Source organism: Chelonoidis abingdonii, chromosome 2 (assembly GCF_003597395.2).
Source record: "Chelonoidis abingdonii isolate Lonesome George chromosome 2, CheloAbing_2.0, whole genome shotgun sequence".
Lineage (NCBI taxonomy): Eukaryota > Metazoa > Chordata > Testudines > Testudinidae > Chelonoidis > Chelonoidis abingdonii.
In genome coordinates, this window is record NC_133770.1 from 30,580,111 (window position 1) to 30,594,529 (window position 14,419).

Consider the following 14,419-nt stretch of genomic DNA (forward strand, 5'->3'; position numbering starts at 1 on the left):
TATTTTGCCCAAAGGAAGTAGTATAGGTTCTCATCACTTCTTTTAGAGGTAATTCAGAATTACATGGAAGCTTTGCCCTATGGAACAAATAGAACTCTCTCTTTCACAAGGAGCCTAAATTTCTTACAAGTGCTGAGCACCTATATATATACACCATTGAGTTCAACTGGAGCCATAGGTGCTCAGCGTGTTTGAAAGTTGAGCCCATGCAGTATAGTCTGAATAGTTTTAGCATATATGCATATACTGAGGACAGCACTGACATTTCATGTGGGATGTTATTACCAGATGGGGAGAGGTTTGCCTGGTGATGAGGTTGGCAGTATTTTTTCTCTTATGTTGATTGTCTGTATCATGAATGATTGATGCTGATTATTTTTTTATAACTTCTTGTTATATACAGGAATATATGCAGCTTTTGTCTTCTAATAATTTGGTACTGATAGCAAGGGATGTCAGTGTGATTGCACTGGCTTCAAAGCTTTTTTTAGGGTAGTTTTGAATGGCTTCAGATTACATTTTTAATAAAGATGCAGTCTAAGAAACTGATAGCTTTTTAAAAAAGAAAGAGAATCTAATCTTCTGCAGAATACTGCTGTGTTTAGACTCTCTTACCATTGGACATAAAATATTACTGATTAATTTATATGGAGTATTAAAGAAGAGAGTTGAGCCAGCAGTCCACAGTGAATGATGTATATAACAAATTTAACATTTAACATTTTCTGTTTGTGAATTTTCTTGAAATGAATGAGTTAATAATTTCAGTGGATAATTCCTATCCTGTAGGTCCAGGGGTCAGCAACTTTTCAGAATTGGTGTGCCGAGTCTTCATTTATTCACTCCAATTTAAGGTTTCGCGTGCAAGTAATACATTTTAATGTTTTTAGAAGGTCTCTTTCTGTAAGTCTATAATATATAATTAAACAGTTGTTGTGTGTAAAGTAAATAAGGTATTTTAAATGTTTAAGAAGCTTCATTTAAAATTAAATTAAAATGCAGAGCCCCCTGGATTGGTGGCCAGGACCAGGGCAGTGTGAGTGCCACTGAAAATCAGCTCGCATGCCATCCTTGGCACACGTGCTATAGGTTGCCTCCCCTGCTGCAGTCAATCATATGCAGCTTGCCAAAAGTATATAAGATGCTTGAAATTCAAAATTCAATCTGTTCGTTAGATTTGATTGGGCATGTAGGTCACGTGGTATTTTGTTCCCTGGTTGGATGTGTAGATTTTAGGATTAGGTTTCTAATTTGAACACTCATGTTAAAAATATAAAATTTTCTTACTGCACTGTGGGCTCTGAAGTCTGCAAGTATGAGTTCTTCCTTGGCACTCAATCCGGAAAAGACACTGAGAAGTGAAATGGCTTGCCAACGTCACCCAGAAAGTCAATTGAAATACTTTGTTTCCATGACCATTCCTGCCAATGAAATTGTTTTGTGGAATACTGGCGGAAAGCAAGCTTATAGGGGCGTAAACACAGGGCATGGGATATTTAACTTTTTTTTTTAATTATTCAAGAGAACAGCCATTGAAATTTTTTTTATATTGCCTCAGCTTTATTTACTTTATTTTGTACAGCAAGCTGGAGGCTCAATATGGATTTAAATTAAGGTCACCATCTTTACATCTTTGACCTCTGGAAAAAAGAAAGTCTGTCAGAATATCACACTGTAGATATCCAACATAAGGACATAAGAATCGCCAGGCTGGGTCAGACGAATGGTCCATCCAGCCCAATATCCTGTCTTCCAGCAATGGCCAATACCAGATGCATCAGAGGGATTTAACATAACAGGGAAATTATCGAGTGATCCATCTCCTGTTGTCTAGTACCAGCTTCCAGCAATCAGAGCTTTAGGGACACCCAGAGCATGGGTTTGCATCCCTGACCATTTTGGCTAATAGTCATTGATGGACCTATCCTCCATGAACTTATTTAATTCCTTTTTTTAACTTATTTATACTTTTGGCCTACCCAACATCCCCTGGCAATGAATTCCACAGGTCGACTGTGTATTGTGTCAAGAAGTGCTACCTTATGTTTGTTTTAAACCTGCTGTTTGTTAATTTTATTGGGTGACCCTTGTTTCTTGTGTTATGTGAAGAGGTAAATAACATCTTCCTTATTTACTTTCTCCACATGATTCATGATGTTCTATCCTCACCTCATGATGCAGAACATTTTGATGCTGAAGTTGCTTTACACAACACTGTGATGTGATGAAGCTGATCCACCCTGAAAGATAATTTTAGGGTAGTTTTAATACAGTATTTATAGTATGTGGCCATAGCCAAGTTATGGATTGCTTTGCGGATTCTAGCATGAAAGTCAACAAGGGAAGGAATTGTAGATAGTTTGTGTGTCCTGAAGAAACTTTTCCCTGGTCAGCCAAAGAGAGCAAAGGGTGGGGGGCTTGCTGAGCCAAAAGCCATTTCTATCATGACAGTTGTGGTCCCCTAGTATCTCCAGCTGATCTCAACAGACCCTGTCCAGTGGTCATGGGGACTGTTTGTCTAAATGTTAAATGTTTGTCTTTGCTTAAATTTGAAGATGTCTGGGTTCTGCATTTCCTTTTCTTGTGGGCACTCCCGGGGAGGAGAGGCGTTAAGGGGAGGGAGGAGGAGGATGGCGGGTTAAAAATCAGCTTGCGATTGATAGGTGAGGAGGCAGGATTTTCAGTTACTATTTATTTTACAGTAATAACTGGAGGCTTCCAACCAAGCTTAGGTCCGTTTGTGTTTGTCACTGTTACACACACTGGGTAGGGTGCAGTCTTTGCTCCAGAGAGCTTACAGCCTGAATAGATGAGACAGACAAAAGGCAGAAAGGGAAAAAGGCACTGAGAGGTAAAAGTCATTTGCCAAGGTTACCTGGCAGGTCAGTGGCAGAGCTAGGAATAGAGCCTAAGTCCCCTTACTCCCATACTCAGTGCCCTTATACACTGATGTTGCCTCCATTGGAAGTTATAGTATGCTCTCACCACAAACTGCTGCAAAGCCAGGATTTTTTCGTTTGGTTCGCTGGCTTTCTCTCAGATATGTCAGCTTTCGCTGTCTTCCAGGTCATGCTATCAGAGAAGTGTTCAGGGTTAGGATCCTATGTGATCAGTGTACTGGGCACTGAAGTTCTTTCATGAACCAGAGAGAGTTTGGAAAGGAGAGCTATTTTATGGGCTTTTGGGCTTGAGCCACATGCCATTGAATTAGTGTCCCGGTTTTCAGTTCTACAGTACAGAAGTCTGTGAAGTATCAGGGCTATTTTTACCACTACTTATGAGTTTTAATACATAGTGTGGGAAAAGTTTGAGTAAGAGCAAAAATTTGAGAAGAGCATATTAGCTTTAATTGTACCCATTGTAGTAGCTACCACTGACCATTACCTGTGTGATCCAAAGTAGTTAATAATTATTACCCTGATTTCACCTGTTTCACAGAGTTAGAAATGTAAGATAAGCAGTTTGTTTATAGCAGTGGTTCTCAATCAGGGGTACCTAGAAGGCTTTCAGGAGGTACATCAACTCATCTGAATATTTGTCTGGGTTTACGAAAGGCACTAGTGAAGTCAGTACAAACTAAAATTTCATACAGTGACTTATTTATACTGCTATACACTATACCGTGAAATGTAAGTACAATATTTATATTCCAATCTATTTATTTTTATAATTATATTGTAAAAATGAGAAAGTAAACAATTATTCAGTAATTCCATGCTGTGACAGTTCAGTATTTTTATGTCTGATTTTGTAAGCAAGTAGTTTTCAAGTGAGGTGAAACTTGGGGTATACAAGACAAATCAGGCTCCTGAAAGGAGTAAGTAGTCTGGAAAGGTTGAGAACCGCTGGTTTATAGAGTTCTGATCAATTGATTTAAATATTGATTTTAAACTAGTTATAACTAATCATCGTAAGTGAATAAATCCACAGGTCTGAACAGTAGTTGTGTGATCGTACAAAGAAAAATATTAGTATCGACAAGCAGTGGTATTCTTATACCCAGGTAAATAAGAAAACATGTGGCAATACTTAGACTTCTGCTTTCACAATGCTTTAATTTCATACCAAATGAAAATCACATGTTAGCATTTTTGTTACTCTGAAAAATGCCTGCAAAATTTTCTTTCTCTTGCACTTTTATTATCCATTTTAAGCATTAAATTGAAATCATCTTTGAAGATGGAGTATCTGTGTTTGCTATCAAACTGAAATTTCTTTTGCATGGCCATGAACCCAAATCCTTTGCTTTAGAATGAATCACAACTAGTAAGACAGCAGGATTACTTCAATGCTAGTTATGTAAAACACTGTACTAGTATATAAACAAATTCCTAACTTAATCTTGCATATAACATGCAAATTATTTCTCTTTGCTGGAATTAAAATTTAAGCAGACCACATTTCCTATAAAATGTTTAAAAAGAAAAACCACTCATATCCAATATAGTTTTTGATATTTAGCACCTGGTATTTGATTTGTACAGACTGCAGTCTCTGCCAGATGTGACATATTAACTTAGCCAATATGAATGATGAGACTTGGTATATATGTGCAAATAAGATTCATTATTGTTTGTTTAACATATGGAGGAAATTAAAATACTTAACCTAGGAAGAGTTAGGGAGGGAAAGAGCACAAGATTTTTCTTATTAGTCAGTTTTGAGGAAATTCAAGATAAGTTCTACATCAATTTATAACTAGACAAATAGATGCTCTAAGTAGTGAAACCTATAATACACACACAAAAAAACCAAACATTCCATACTACAAGTCACTTTCTTTTTTTAAGAGTATTTTTTATCAGAGAGAAACAGAGATGGAATCTCTGTGTGTCACTTTTAAATCGATGGACAATGTTTTCTCCACTGGAGGCCCAATTTCATGTCTAAATGAGCCCCTCTTGTTGTATTTGTCTTTAATGCATGTCGACCACAGGACTCAGAAGCTTTCAATGTTTCTTCTCAGGAGAGGCCAAAAACTGAAATTGCAGAGGTGTGTTGTAGACCACCCACATGCACGGTTTCTAGTACATCTAGCCGTCATACATCTAGCCAGTACTTACATAAATACTAAACTTTGCTTCCGGGAAAACAGTTCTCTATAGACAAAATGAGCTGCTATTGACGCCTTTTAACTCTTATGTGTTTGTAGATGTATGTACGTATATACACACACAAAGACACAGATAAGGAGAGAGAGTGAGTTGTTGGTGCAGTTTGATGAGGTTTGGTTAAGGGCTTGCTTAATATAAAATTGAATCATCCACATAACTCATGTGTGGTGAAGCCATAAATGATTTTTGCAGATCATTCCAAACAAGTGTCAGTAAAGCCTTCACGTCACATCAAACCAAACTATCATGTGTCCTGTATATGTTACACATAACTGAATAAGTATTTTAGCAATATTTCAGACAATTTTTATGAATTTTTATTGAGACTTTTTAAAATCTTACTATCTGTAAAGCCATGATCTTAGTACCATGAATCCAACTGTACAGGCCTCTGAGGAAGAGAAGAAAATAATGAATGCATTCTAAAAATCTTGTTAAAATGCAGTAAAATTCCTTTCAATACATAAAAATCGTATGATTTTAGAGTCCAATTATACTGGGACTTTCCAAGGCTACAAGCAAAAGACAGAAGCTGTGACTCTTCCCTTTCCAGTGATGTAAGGCTACTATTTCTAGCTCTAGTGTCACCTTAAAGCTATTACTTGTCCAGAACTAAAGAGATCTGTTCTTAGCTTTGGGTCAGTGTAATTTTGAAACCAAAATTCCACATTTGGAAGAAAAGAAGAAAACCTCTATTTTGGTGAGTGGCTTCAAACTATTAATAATACTAAATGGAGGCTGATGGCATTGCCCTGAGGTTTGGAATCTTACAAGTTGCAGCACAGATGGACTAATGGAGGCAGAGTGGTCAAAGTTAGGTTAAGTGTTTAGAGGCGTCAGGTAAATGCAATTTATAACATAGTTGTATAATTTATCACATGGGTATCATCACTATGTATGTAGGATCGTATATATGCTAATGAAAAATGAGTTTAGTCCTTAAATGGTCTGCTTTTTAGTCTAGAAATAATTTAGAGGTGTGTGTTCTTTCAATCTGAGTGAGTGTACAAAGCTTTTTAACTCAATGCTTTGAAAGAAATCAAGAATGAACTAGAGTTTGCCCGAGAGCCTCATGATAAATTTAATTTCTGTTCATTTCCGTATATATTATCGCAAAGTAACAACAGACAAGTTTCAGTGACTTAGTTACTGCTGAGAAAAAAACGATCTCTAAGCTTCCTTAGAGAATGTACCTTGTCTGTAGAGAATGCCGCCTGCTTTGTAACCATAGCAAGCCCCTTTGAAAACTCATCCCAGCTTGATTGAAAATTGCTTCCCCCATTAGGTGGGAGTAGTTTGTTGATTTCTCCATTTCATGCTGGTTATTCTTTAGCTGATCCCAGACAGGTCTTGCAAAGAGAAGACTTCCAAGCAGGAAATTTCTCTACAGGGATAGCAGCAGGAAGTGATAAGAAGGAGATGTGGTTACTGAAATGACAAAATGGACTTAGCAGATTGTCAGTGGTTCCATTTTTACCTTTGTGGAAAATTATAAGTTTTATGATCATTCTAAAATCAGTGCTGAGTTGTTATTGGCAGTTTAGGACAGAAACATCATCAGTTCTTTATCTCCATATTCAGTGTGTCTAAACACTGCCACAAGTTTGCTCTAGTCGAGAAAGTTTATGATTTAAATGTATACTATATTCATATTGTATTTTAAAAAGTAGAAAATTTATCTCAAATATGACTTATTATGAATTAATGCAAGGTGTGAATTTGAAGTCAAAAATTCACCTACATATTTTATCACCCATCGAATTTTTATTACAAATTACATACTTGAGCAGCTTCATTCATTCAGCTGAAGTCATTTCAAATGACCTTTCCTTCAGCAGACTAAGTCTGAACAGAATGTTGTATGATTGCTAATTGTTTTGGACACGGTGTGTGAAAAATATTGAGAGGTGAATGTTGTTCAGGGATCACAGTACATAGATTCTCTTGTGTGTTTATTTCAGGCATGTCAAAGTATATGAGGCAATAAATTTTTCCTGCAGATCAACTAATCATGAAAATAATGTTGAGGTGTTTGATTGACATACTGAAGCTGTTAATTTGGAGTGTATCAAGATCAAATGGAAGTTATTGCAATTAGGCAGTGATTGTGTTTTCTTTTCATTTTAAATTTTTAAATGCCACATTTTACATTTTTGTGCATTTTAATGCTGTTGAGTGATGTTCTTGGTGCAATTTTTATAGTTTTTAAATTGAGATTCTTACTGTTCAATATGACTTCAATGCAAATTTTATTTTCTTATAATTGTTGGTATATTATTGTTGGCTAGGGAAAATTTTAGTACAATCTGTGTGTTTCTATGCTCTGCAACATTGTGATTACCAATTAAAGGGGCATTGTCAATTTAAAATTATATGTTGTTATGGCTTTGCCTCAGTGTACCAGGTCTTGACACCCAACCTCTCAGGGAGGGTTAGGAGTAACAAAAATGATCCCACTACAAAGAAGGTGGATGAACTTGATGACCCACCTAGAGGCTCCTAGCCATACACACAATTCTGTATCACATATCTTTGGAAACAGGAGGCTATCTCATCAGTGATGCACATATTAATATCTCTTTTTGTATGGTGGAGTGGCACGGTACAGACTGTTTTATTTCAATACCAGTCTCTGAGTGTAGTGCTTACCCTTATTTCAAGCATCTCTTTTCACTCAGATGTCTTTAGAAGAATTTTGCATGGAAATGATGATATATAGAAGGGAAAACAAACTAGTTGATATAACATCCCTTCCCCAGCCTGATCTCTCTTTGTCTGCACGGATTTGTGAATGCTGCTCCAGTTCTGGTTACGCAGTGGGCCCCTGCCCCTCATAGCAGTAAGCAGCCAACTCTCCACTGCAGTAGTTGCTTGGGCTCTCCTTATCTCAGCTGGAGGTGAATTTGGAAGCCAGCTGCCTGCAACTAAACAGCTAGGAGGAAGCGTGGATGGGTGTCACTAAGCAGCTGGCTGCCACACAGTCCAGAGACACTGGCTGGGATAGTAGTTCCTTGGGATGGATTTTCTAAAACTGTGCTCATGAATGGAGAAAAGAGAGCATGGGAAGTATTCAGAGGAATCCAGGACCAGAGGGGTGGAAGGAGTAATAATAATGGTGAGGGGCTGAGCAAGGAAAGAAAGGAAATAGTGGTTGGTTGGACCCAGCCTTGACTGTGCAGTTTTTTTGGCACCCAAGAGCAAAAAGGTTTCCTGTTGCTGATCTCAGCTGTAACATTTTTCAAGACATTTATTTTAATACTACTAATTCCAAATGTAGAAATTGGGGCAAGTGAGTAATATTTATCTATCTTCCTTCTGTCTGTTTCCTCCTGTATTTTCAAGTAAGAAAGTATAATAATATAAATACTTCTAATACAGTTTACCTCAGGCTAGTAAAATGGTTTGTGTCATTATTGAAAGTGCTCCATATATATGGCACGTAAACCTTTTTACTAGCCAATGATGGGTTAAGCATATGCGTATGCGGACACAAACTCTCTCTCCTATTTGGCTCTAGGAATCATCTGGAGGTGATACCAGGTGCTCTATTAACATGGATTTCTCCATGGAACATCAGTGGGAAATATTGTGATGTTGCAGTTAAAGAACATTTCTTTAACATTACCTGTAGCTGGAAGACAATTGCAAGAAAAAAAACATTTTAAAATAATGCCACGCTAATCCTTTCCTGACAGAAATCAGAGGAAGAAGATCTTGTTCTTACACCTGATGGCACCAGGGAATTCCTGACATTTGAAGTTCCACTTAATGATTCTGGATCAGCTGGTCTTGGTGTCAGTGTCAAAGGTAACCGGTCAAAAGAAAACCATGCGGATTTGGGAATCTTTGTCAAGTCCATTATTAACGGAGGAGCAGCGTCCAAGGTAAGAGGAATATCCATCTGTCTTTGTTTTCCCACTATTTAGTCCACAGCTTTCAGAAGAATGGGATTTCTGTGTTCATTGGAACTGGTATTTTCTAATTTCGCTCTCAAATGTAGCTTTTAGATTGCTACTCGGATTCACATATTTGTGTGTCTCAGGATTTAAACAACCTTTAAAAGCTGTCTGGAAGGAAGAAAGCAATCACTGGGACACTTCAATTAGTATGCTATTTGGGTAAACAGATTATGATAATGGATTGAAGTGCAAATGTATAAATGATTGGAACAGACACTTCCTACAATGGCTGTTTAAAAGCTATTATACCAGGGTTCATTTGGCTATAAACTATTAGGATTAAGCAAAGTTTTTTTTGGTTTTTACTAAAGACATAAACTTCCTTTATAACACATTATTTTATGTGACTACCTTTTCTTTTGCCAGGATGGCAGGCTTCGAGTGAATGACCAGCTAATAGCAGTAAATGGAGAATCATTATTAGGCAAGACAAACCAAGATGCTATGGAAACCCTAAGAAGGTCCATGTCTACAGAAGGAAACAAACGAGGAATGATTCAGCTTATTGTAGCTAGACGAATAAGTAAATGCAATGAGGTAAAGAATACACTTTTTATTTAGTGTCTGAAAGCTTTAAATACTTTTGGATATTCTTGTTGATAGAAGATTTGATGCTTCCTTCGAGGCCAGGAAAATAGTACTTGAGAATCTACAAGAATGTAGTGTGGAATTATGTCAATTTCAGTTTTATACACATTAAACTTACTACCAGAACAATGAAGTTTATTTCTCATAAGTATATTATTTCTTTTTGAGCATATTTATCAATAAATAATAGGAAACACTACATAGAGGTACATTTATTTTTTAATTGGATTACACTACCCATGTGAGTATAGAAGTTTTTATGCAATAATTTTTTTCTCAAATGCAATCTGTGCTTTTATACTTTAGGGTTAATGGTCTTTCTTTTTTCATTCTTAGAACTGTTTTTAATTTGTGATCAAATGATCTTAGCGTTAACTGCCTTCTTGCCATCTGAAATATAAGTTATTAGAGAGAAAACCAGCACAGATTTGTATTGTTTCTTATATTTAGGGATCCAGATTTTCTCATCTCATTAGCACTGAAGGAATTCTGACTTTTTATATTGATCTTATCCTCTCTAATCAGAAGAGAACTTGAGCATGGGGGAAATCCCACTGTCTGCTGTCAAATTTTTTATCTGCTTCTACATGCTGAGGATGAAATGTTCTGAATTTGGGTAACACAGGGCTTATGAAAAGGTCTATATGAAGGAAATCTGCCAATTCTTAATAGAGACTTAGGAAATGTGTTGGGACAATATTTTTATAAATATAATGGGGCCAATCCAGCCCTGGTCTAAGTCAGCAGGATTTGGGTACCCACTTACATTAGAACTGGATTTGATTAAGAAGAAATTAGGTCTATTTGATATTAATCATGGTTGCTACACAAAAGTCACATGTCAACAATAGCAAAACTCGGTCTGTGTGTCTCCTGATTCCAGCCTGGAAATCCTGTGCCTGACACAAATATAATAAAATGTACTTGTGAGGGAGAGAAGGTTGTATCCACTTGGCTCTCATTTACCAGTTTTGTAGCTTTCCCAACCCCGTGGTGGGTTAGTGAGATGAACCATGGTGACCTACCCGGTTCTGTGCTGTGCATTTATTGCCATGGCCTGCATCCTTGGTAAACTGTATTTAAGCAAGATTTTTTGAGACTACTTCTGTTTTCTCCTGGAATGCTTACTTTCATCACACTAGCCAAAAGCAAAATTTGGTGGCTGTGGAATTTGCATGATGAAATGTAGCTTTCACAGGCCAAAAAATGACCTTCCTGCCCAACAGGAAAGATACAGGCCCAGTTGCTTACAGTCGCTATGCCCAGGCTTGAATGGAACATAAAAAGAAAAGCAAAAACTCTTCTTGGGTGGGTCCCACAGTCCTCTCCCTAAACTGCCTTGTCTCATTTATTTAGGAACAATCCAGTCTTTAAACCCCAAGCTGATGACCACCAGGACAGGGATGCATCCCCCCACTTTTATGTACAGCATTAAGTAATTGACAATTATGGTAGTATTTTCCTACCTGAGAAGCACCATATATTGGTCATTTCTTGGACTGTGCTAGATTCTGGCTGCCAGACTTATGAACCTATAATGTGGCAAACCTTACATCAGCAACAGTGGTGAGCATTGCTCTCTGATGGGCAAGTTTGTCATCTATCACAGCATGCCATCTTCCACCAGTGACCAATACAGGTGCTTCAGAGGGAATGAACAGAACAGGTAATCATCAAGTGATCCATTCCTAGCTTCTGGCAATGGAGGCTAGAGACACTTCAGAGCATGGTTTTGCATCCCTCCCCATCCAGGCAAATAGCTCTCCTGTGTATAAGTAGTATTGTATATTGACCCCCAAATATACTGGAAAACTGAGGCACAGAAAGGTTAAGTGATGTACTTTGTGCCAAACATCAGTAGCAGAGATGGGTAGAGTTTACAGTAGGATGGTCTTAAAATTAATATTGGCTATATTTAATAAAGGTTTCTGGACCTGCCAGCAGGTTTCTAATGATCTGTCAACCAACTTTCTGCCCACTTGGCACATTGATGCCTTGTGTCATGGTGCCAGCATTTCTTGTGAAATCATTGACGTGCTACGATGTAAAAAGAATGCCTGGCTCCTTACATTACTTTTTAATTTTTTTTTTTTTATTGTGCTGGTTGGACAGACAGCTGGCTTCTGTATCACCATAATGCATGCACAGCCCTCAAGCACCAGCACCCGCCAAATCAGCACAGCTGTCAGGCATATGTGTTGAGCCCAGAAAATAAGAATAATCACTATTTGCTCAGCCCCATTCCCCCTTCTCCCTCCATCCTGGACAGCTTGCAATGACAGATACCCATACTGGCACTGAGTTACTCATTGTATGAGATAGGTGAATATCTGCTATCAGGAGGGAGACCAATACATGATCACTCATGTTGCAATAAGACAAAGGTTTCCATAATCTAATTGTTCAGTTAAGTATTTTCAAGAAATTTTTGAGACTCGCTTAGCTCCAAACATGCCAAAAGAAAACCCATTTAGTAGATTTCCATGCTCCTAAATCCTTTGTGTGTTTCTGCTCATCTCTCTTCCTCCTGCCTTCTGAATGCAGAACAGCACAGCTCAGAGCTAGAGAGCAATAGCAAGCCCCTGCCCTCATCTATTTTAATACTAAAGTGATAGGAACTGGCTCACCTGTCCCACCCACTTTCCCTCATCACTTTGAGGTAATTTGGATGCATTATAGAGAGAGGAAACAGGGCAAACAAATTAGCCCTCCTGCTTGTATATGTGTGAGAATGCATTTAATGCTAGTTGCCGTACTGAGACATGTAGTACATCCATATTCCAACCTCCAGTCTCTCTAGGAGTGGATAGTGCCACTAATTAGCGATTCTGTGTCAGAAAAGATATCTCAAGTAGGATGGCCAATTTCTTACAGATAGTTAAGCCAGTAAAAAATCTGCCCATGTAGCCAGACTCCAATCTCCAAACATATCTGGAAATTTTTAAAAGTAAATTATGGGTAAGATGTACCCCAAATCCTCATCTTCACATCTCTTCATAAGTCCATCCCACACCACCTCCTAGTCCCTTCTTTCTGCTCAGTCCTTTTCTTCTATCTACTCCCTTTATCTCCTTCTCCTATGTTTTTCTTATGCTGAAACAGACTATCACTAAATGCATGCCAAGCTCCAACCCATCCCTGATTTAAAAAAAAACAAGAAACCTCCAAAAAAATCTCCAAAACCTATGATACAACTTTTTCTGCAAAGCGTTCCAGACGGATGGACTTGCATCATTCTGTGTGCGGTTTTGTGTTATGCTGGCTATGGCTTTATTAAGTAAGTCGGTCAGGACAGAGATCTGTTATTTCTTTGGTACACTGAATCAGTGGCACGGTGCTGTGGACACCAGAAGCACTTTTTATACAAAATAATTATTAGCACAGAAACCAGAATTAACCTCCTCACTGGTCAGTGCTTAAGTTTTCCCATTTGACACATTTGTACCTGGTTTGGGAAGCTAAATTAGATGTTAACAATCAAAAATCCATTTGATTTTGGCAGTAGTATTCTGAAAGGAACTGTTTAGAGAAAGGAGGGATGAGTAATTTGGACACATTCACCTACAAAAAGCAGAAGAGAAGGGAAGAAGAAAGCTTGGAGAATAATTTTGTGCACCAGAAAGGAATTTAATTCTGAAGTTAGAACGTAGTGTTCTATTTAACAAATTTCTCTAGCCACTCCTCTAAAACTACAAATGTTTTCATCTCAGAGTTTTGATAAATTCCATTCTTAATGGAAATGAGAGAGAGCTGGATGATTGTTCCATTTATAAAGATGCATGATATGAAATTTGATTTGATCACTTATACAGATTAATATTTTGGTAGCAGATAACCTTTTGCATACTTTCGGTCATAACTTCACATGAGATGATATTGTTTAAGTAACAAGAACCAAGTTAGTTGTCCTTTTATAATCCAGATAAGAAGCAAATAGTGCATATAGTTCTTAGCAAACAGCTGGCTCTCATCTGAATGATAAAAGGCCATGATGGAGATCTTCATTCTTAGTTTAAAAAAAACAACCAAAACCCAACTCCTTTAAGATGAAGACAACCTGCAGTGTGGAACATTTTGCTTGTGATTCTGTGATGATTTGCTTAATGCAGCCCATTGTAGTTTAGTACTAATGCATAAAGGTGGAATCATGGAGCGATGCTGATGCTACCAGTAATCATTGAGACAAAATGAATGGGAACCAGTAGCATTTTTGTGAAACTCTAGTCTTCATAGTCATGCCTTTATTGAAAATGGGAAGCTTGTAAGATTTTGTTTACATTAGCTGCCCTTTATCTGTTAATCAAGGTAAATAATGCCAAGATAGCAATGAAACCAGTTTAAGAGGGAATGAAGCCACCTATCAGGAACAACAGCTCTTTATTTTTACTGTACCGTTGGTTTTACTGTCCATTGCTTTGTCTTGCTAGCAGCATTTACTCCAACTTTGACACTTTTTTTACACAAACTTTCCTGAAACAAGGATAGGCAAAAGATTTATTGAAAAGCCCTTTGTATACCCCCCCATCCAGTTTTTGTTAGTTTAGAAAAGGCATTGTATCTTTTGTTAAATATTTGTGTAGCTGACTGTTGATGTCTTTATTTAGATCTCTCCTTTGAGATGCTAATTAGAAACTGAAAAAGTCTTTCCCATGAAAATAATAAAATACATGGTTGCCATTACAAAGCACAACCATCTAAACACAATGATCCTGTTGTTTGTTCTTTATGCACAATGCAGCTTATCTGCCTACCTGGTGT

General features: G+C 37.5%; 1 protein-coding gene across 8 annotated transcripts in view; it reads left to right on the forward strand.

Moving 5' to 3' along the window:
• The window catches only part of PARD3 (par-3 family cell polarity regulator), a 649,228-nt gene that overhangs the window by 418,090 nt on the left and 216,719 nt on the right, over positions 1-14,419 (forward strand). For all 8 annotated transcript variants that reach the window (XM_075062225.1, XM_075062229.1, XM_075062224.1 and 5 more), the window contains 2 exons: positions 8,810-8,998; positions 9,440-9,610. In XM_075062225.1, the coding sequence (XP_074918326.1) occupies positions 8,810-8,998; positions 9,440-9,610 (360 nt within the window). The remainder of the gene's footprint in view (positions 1-8,809; positions 8,999-9,439; positions 9,611-14,419) is intronic.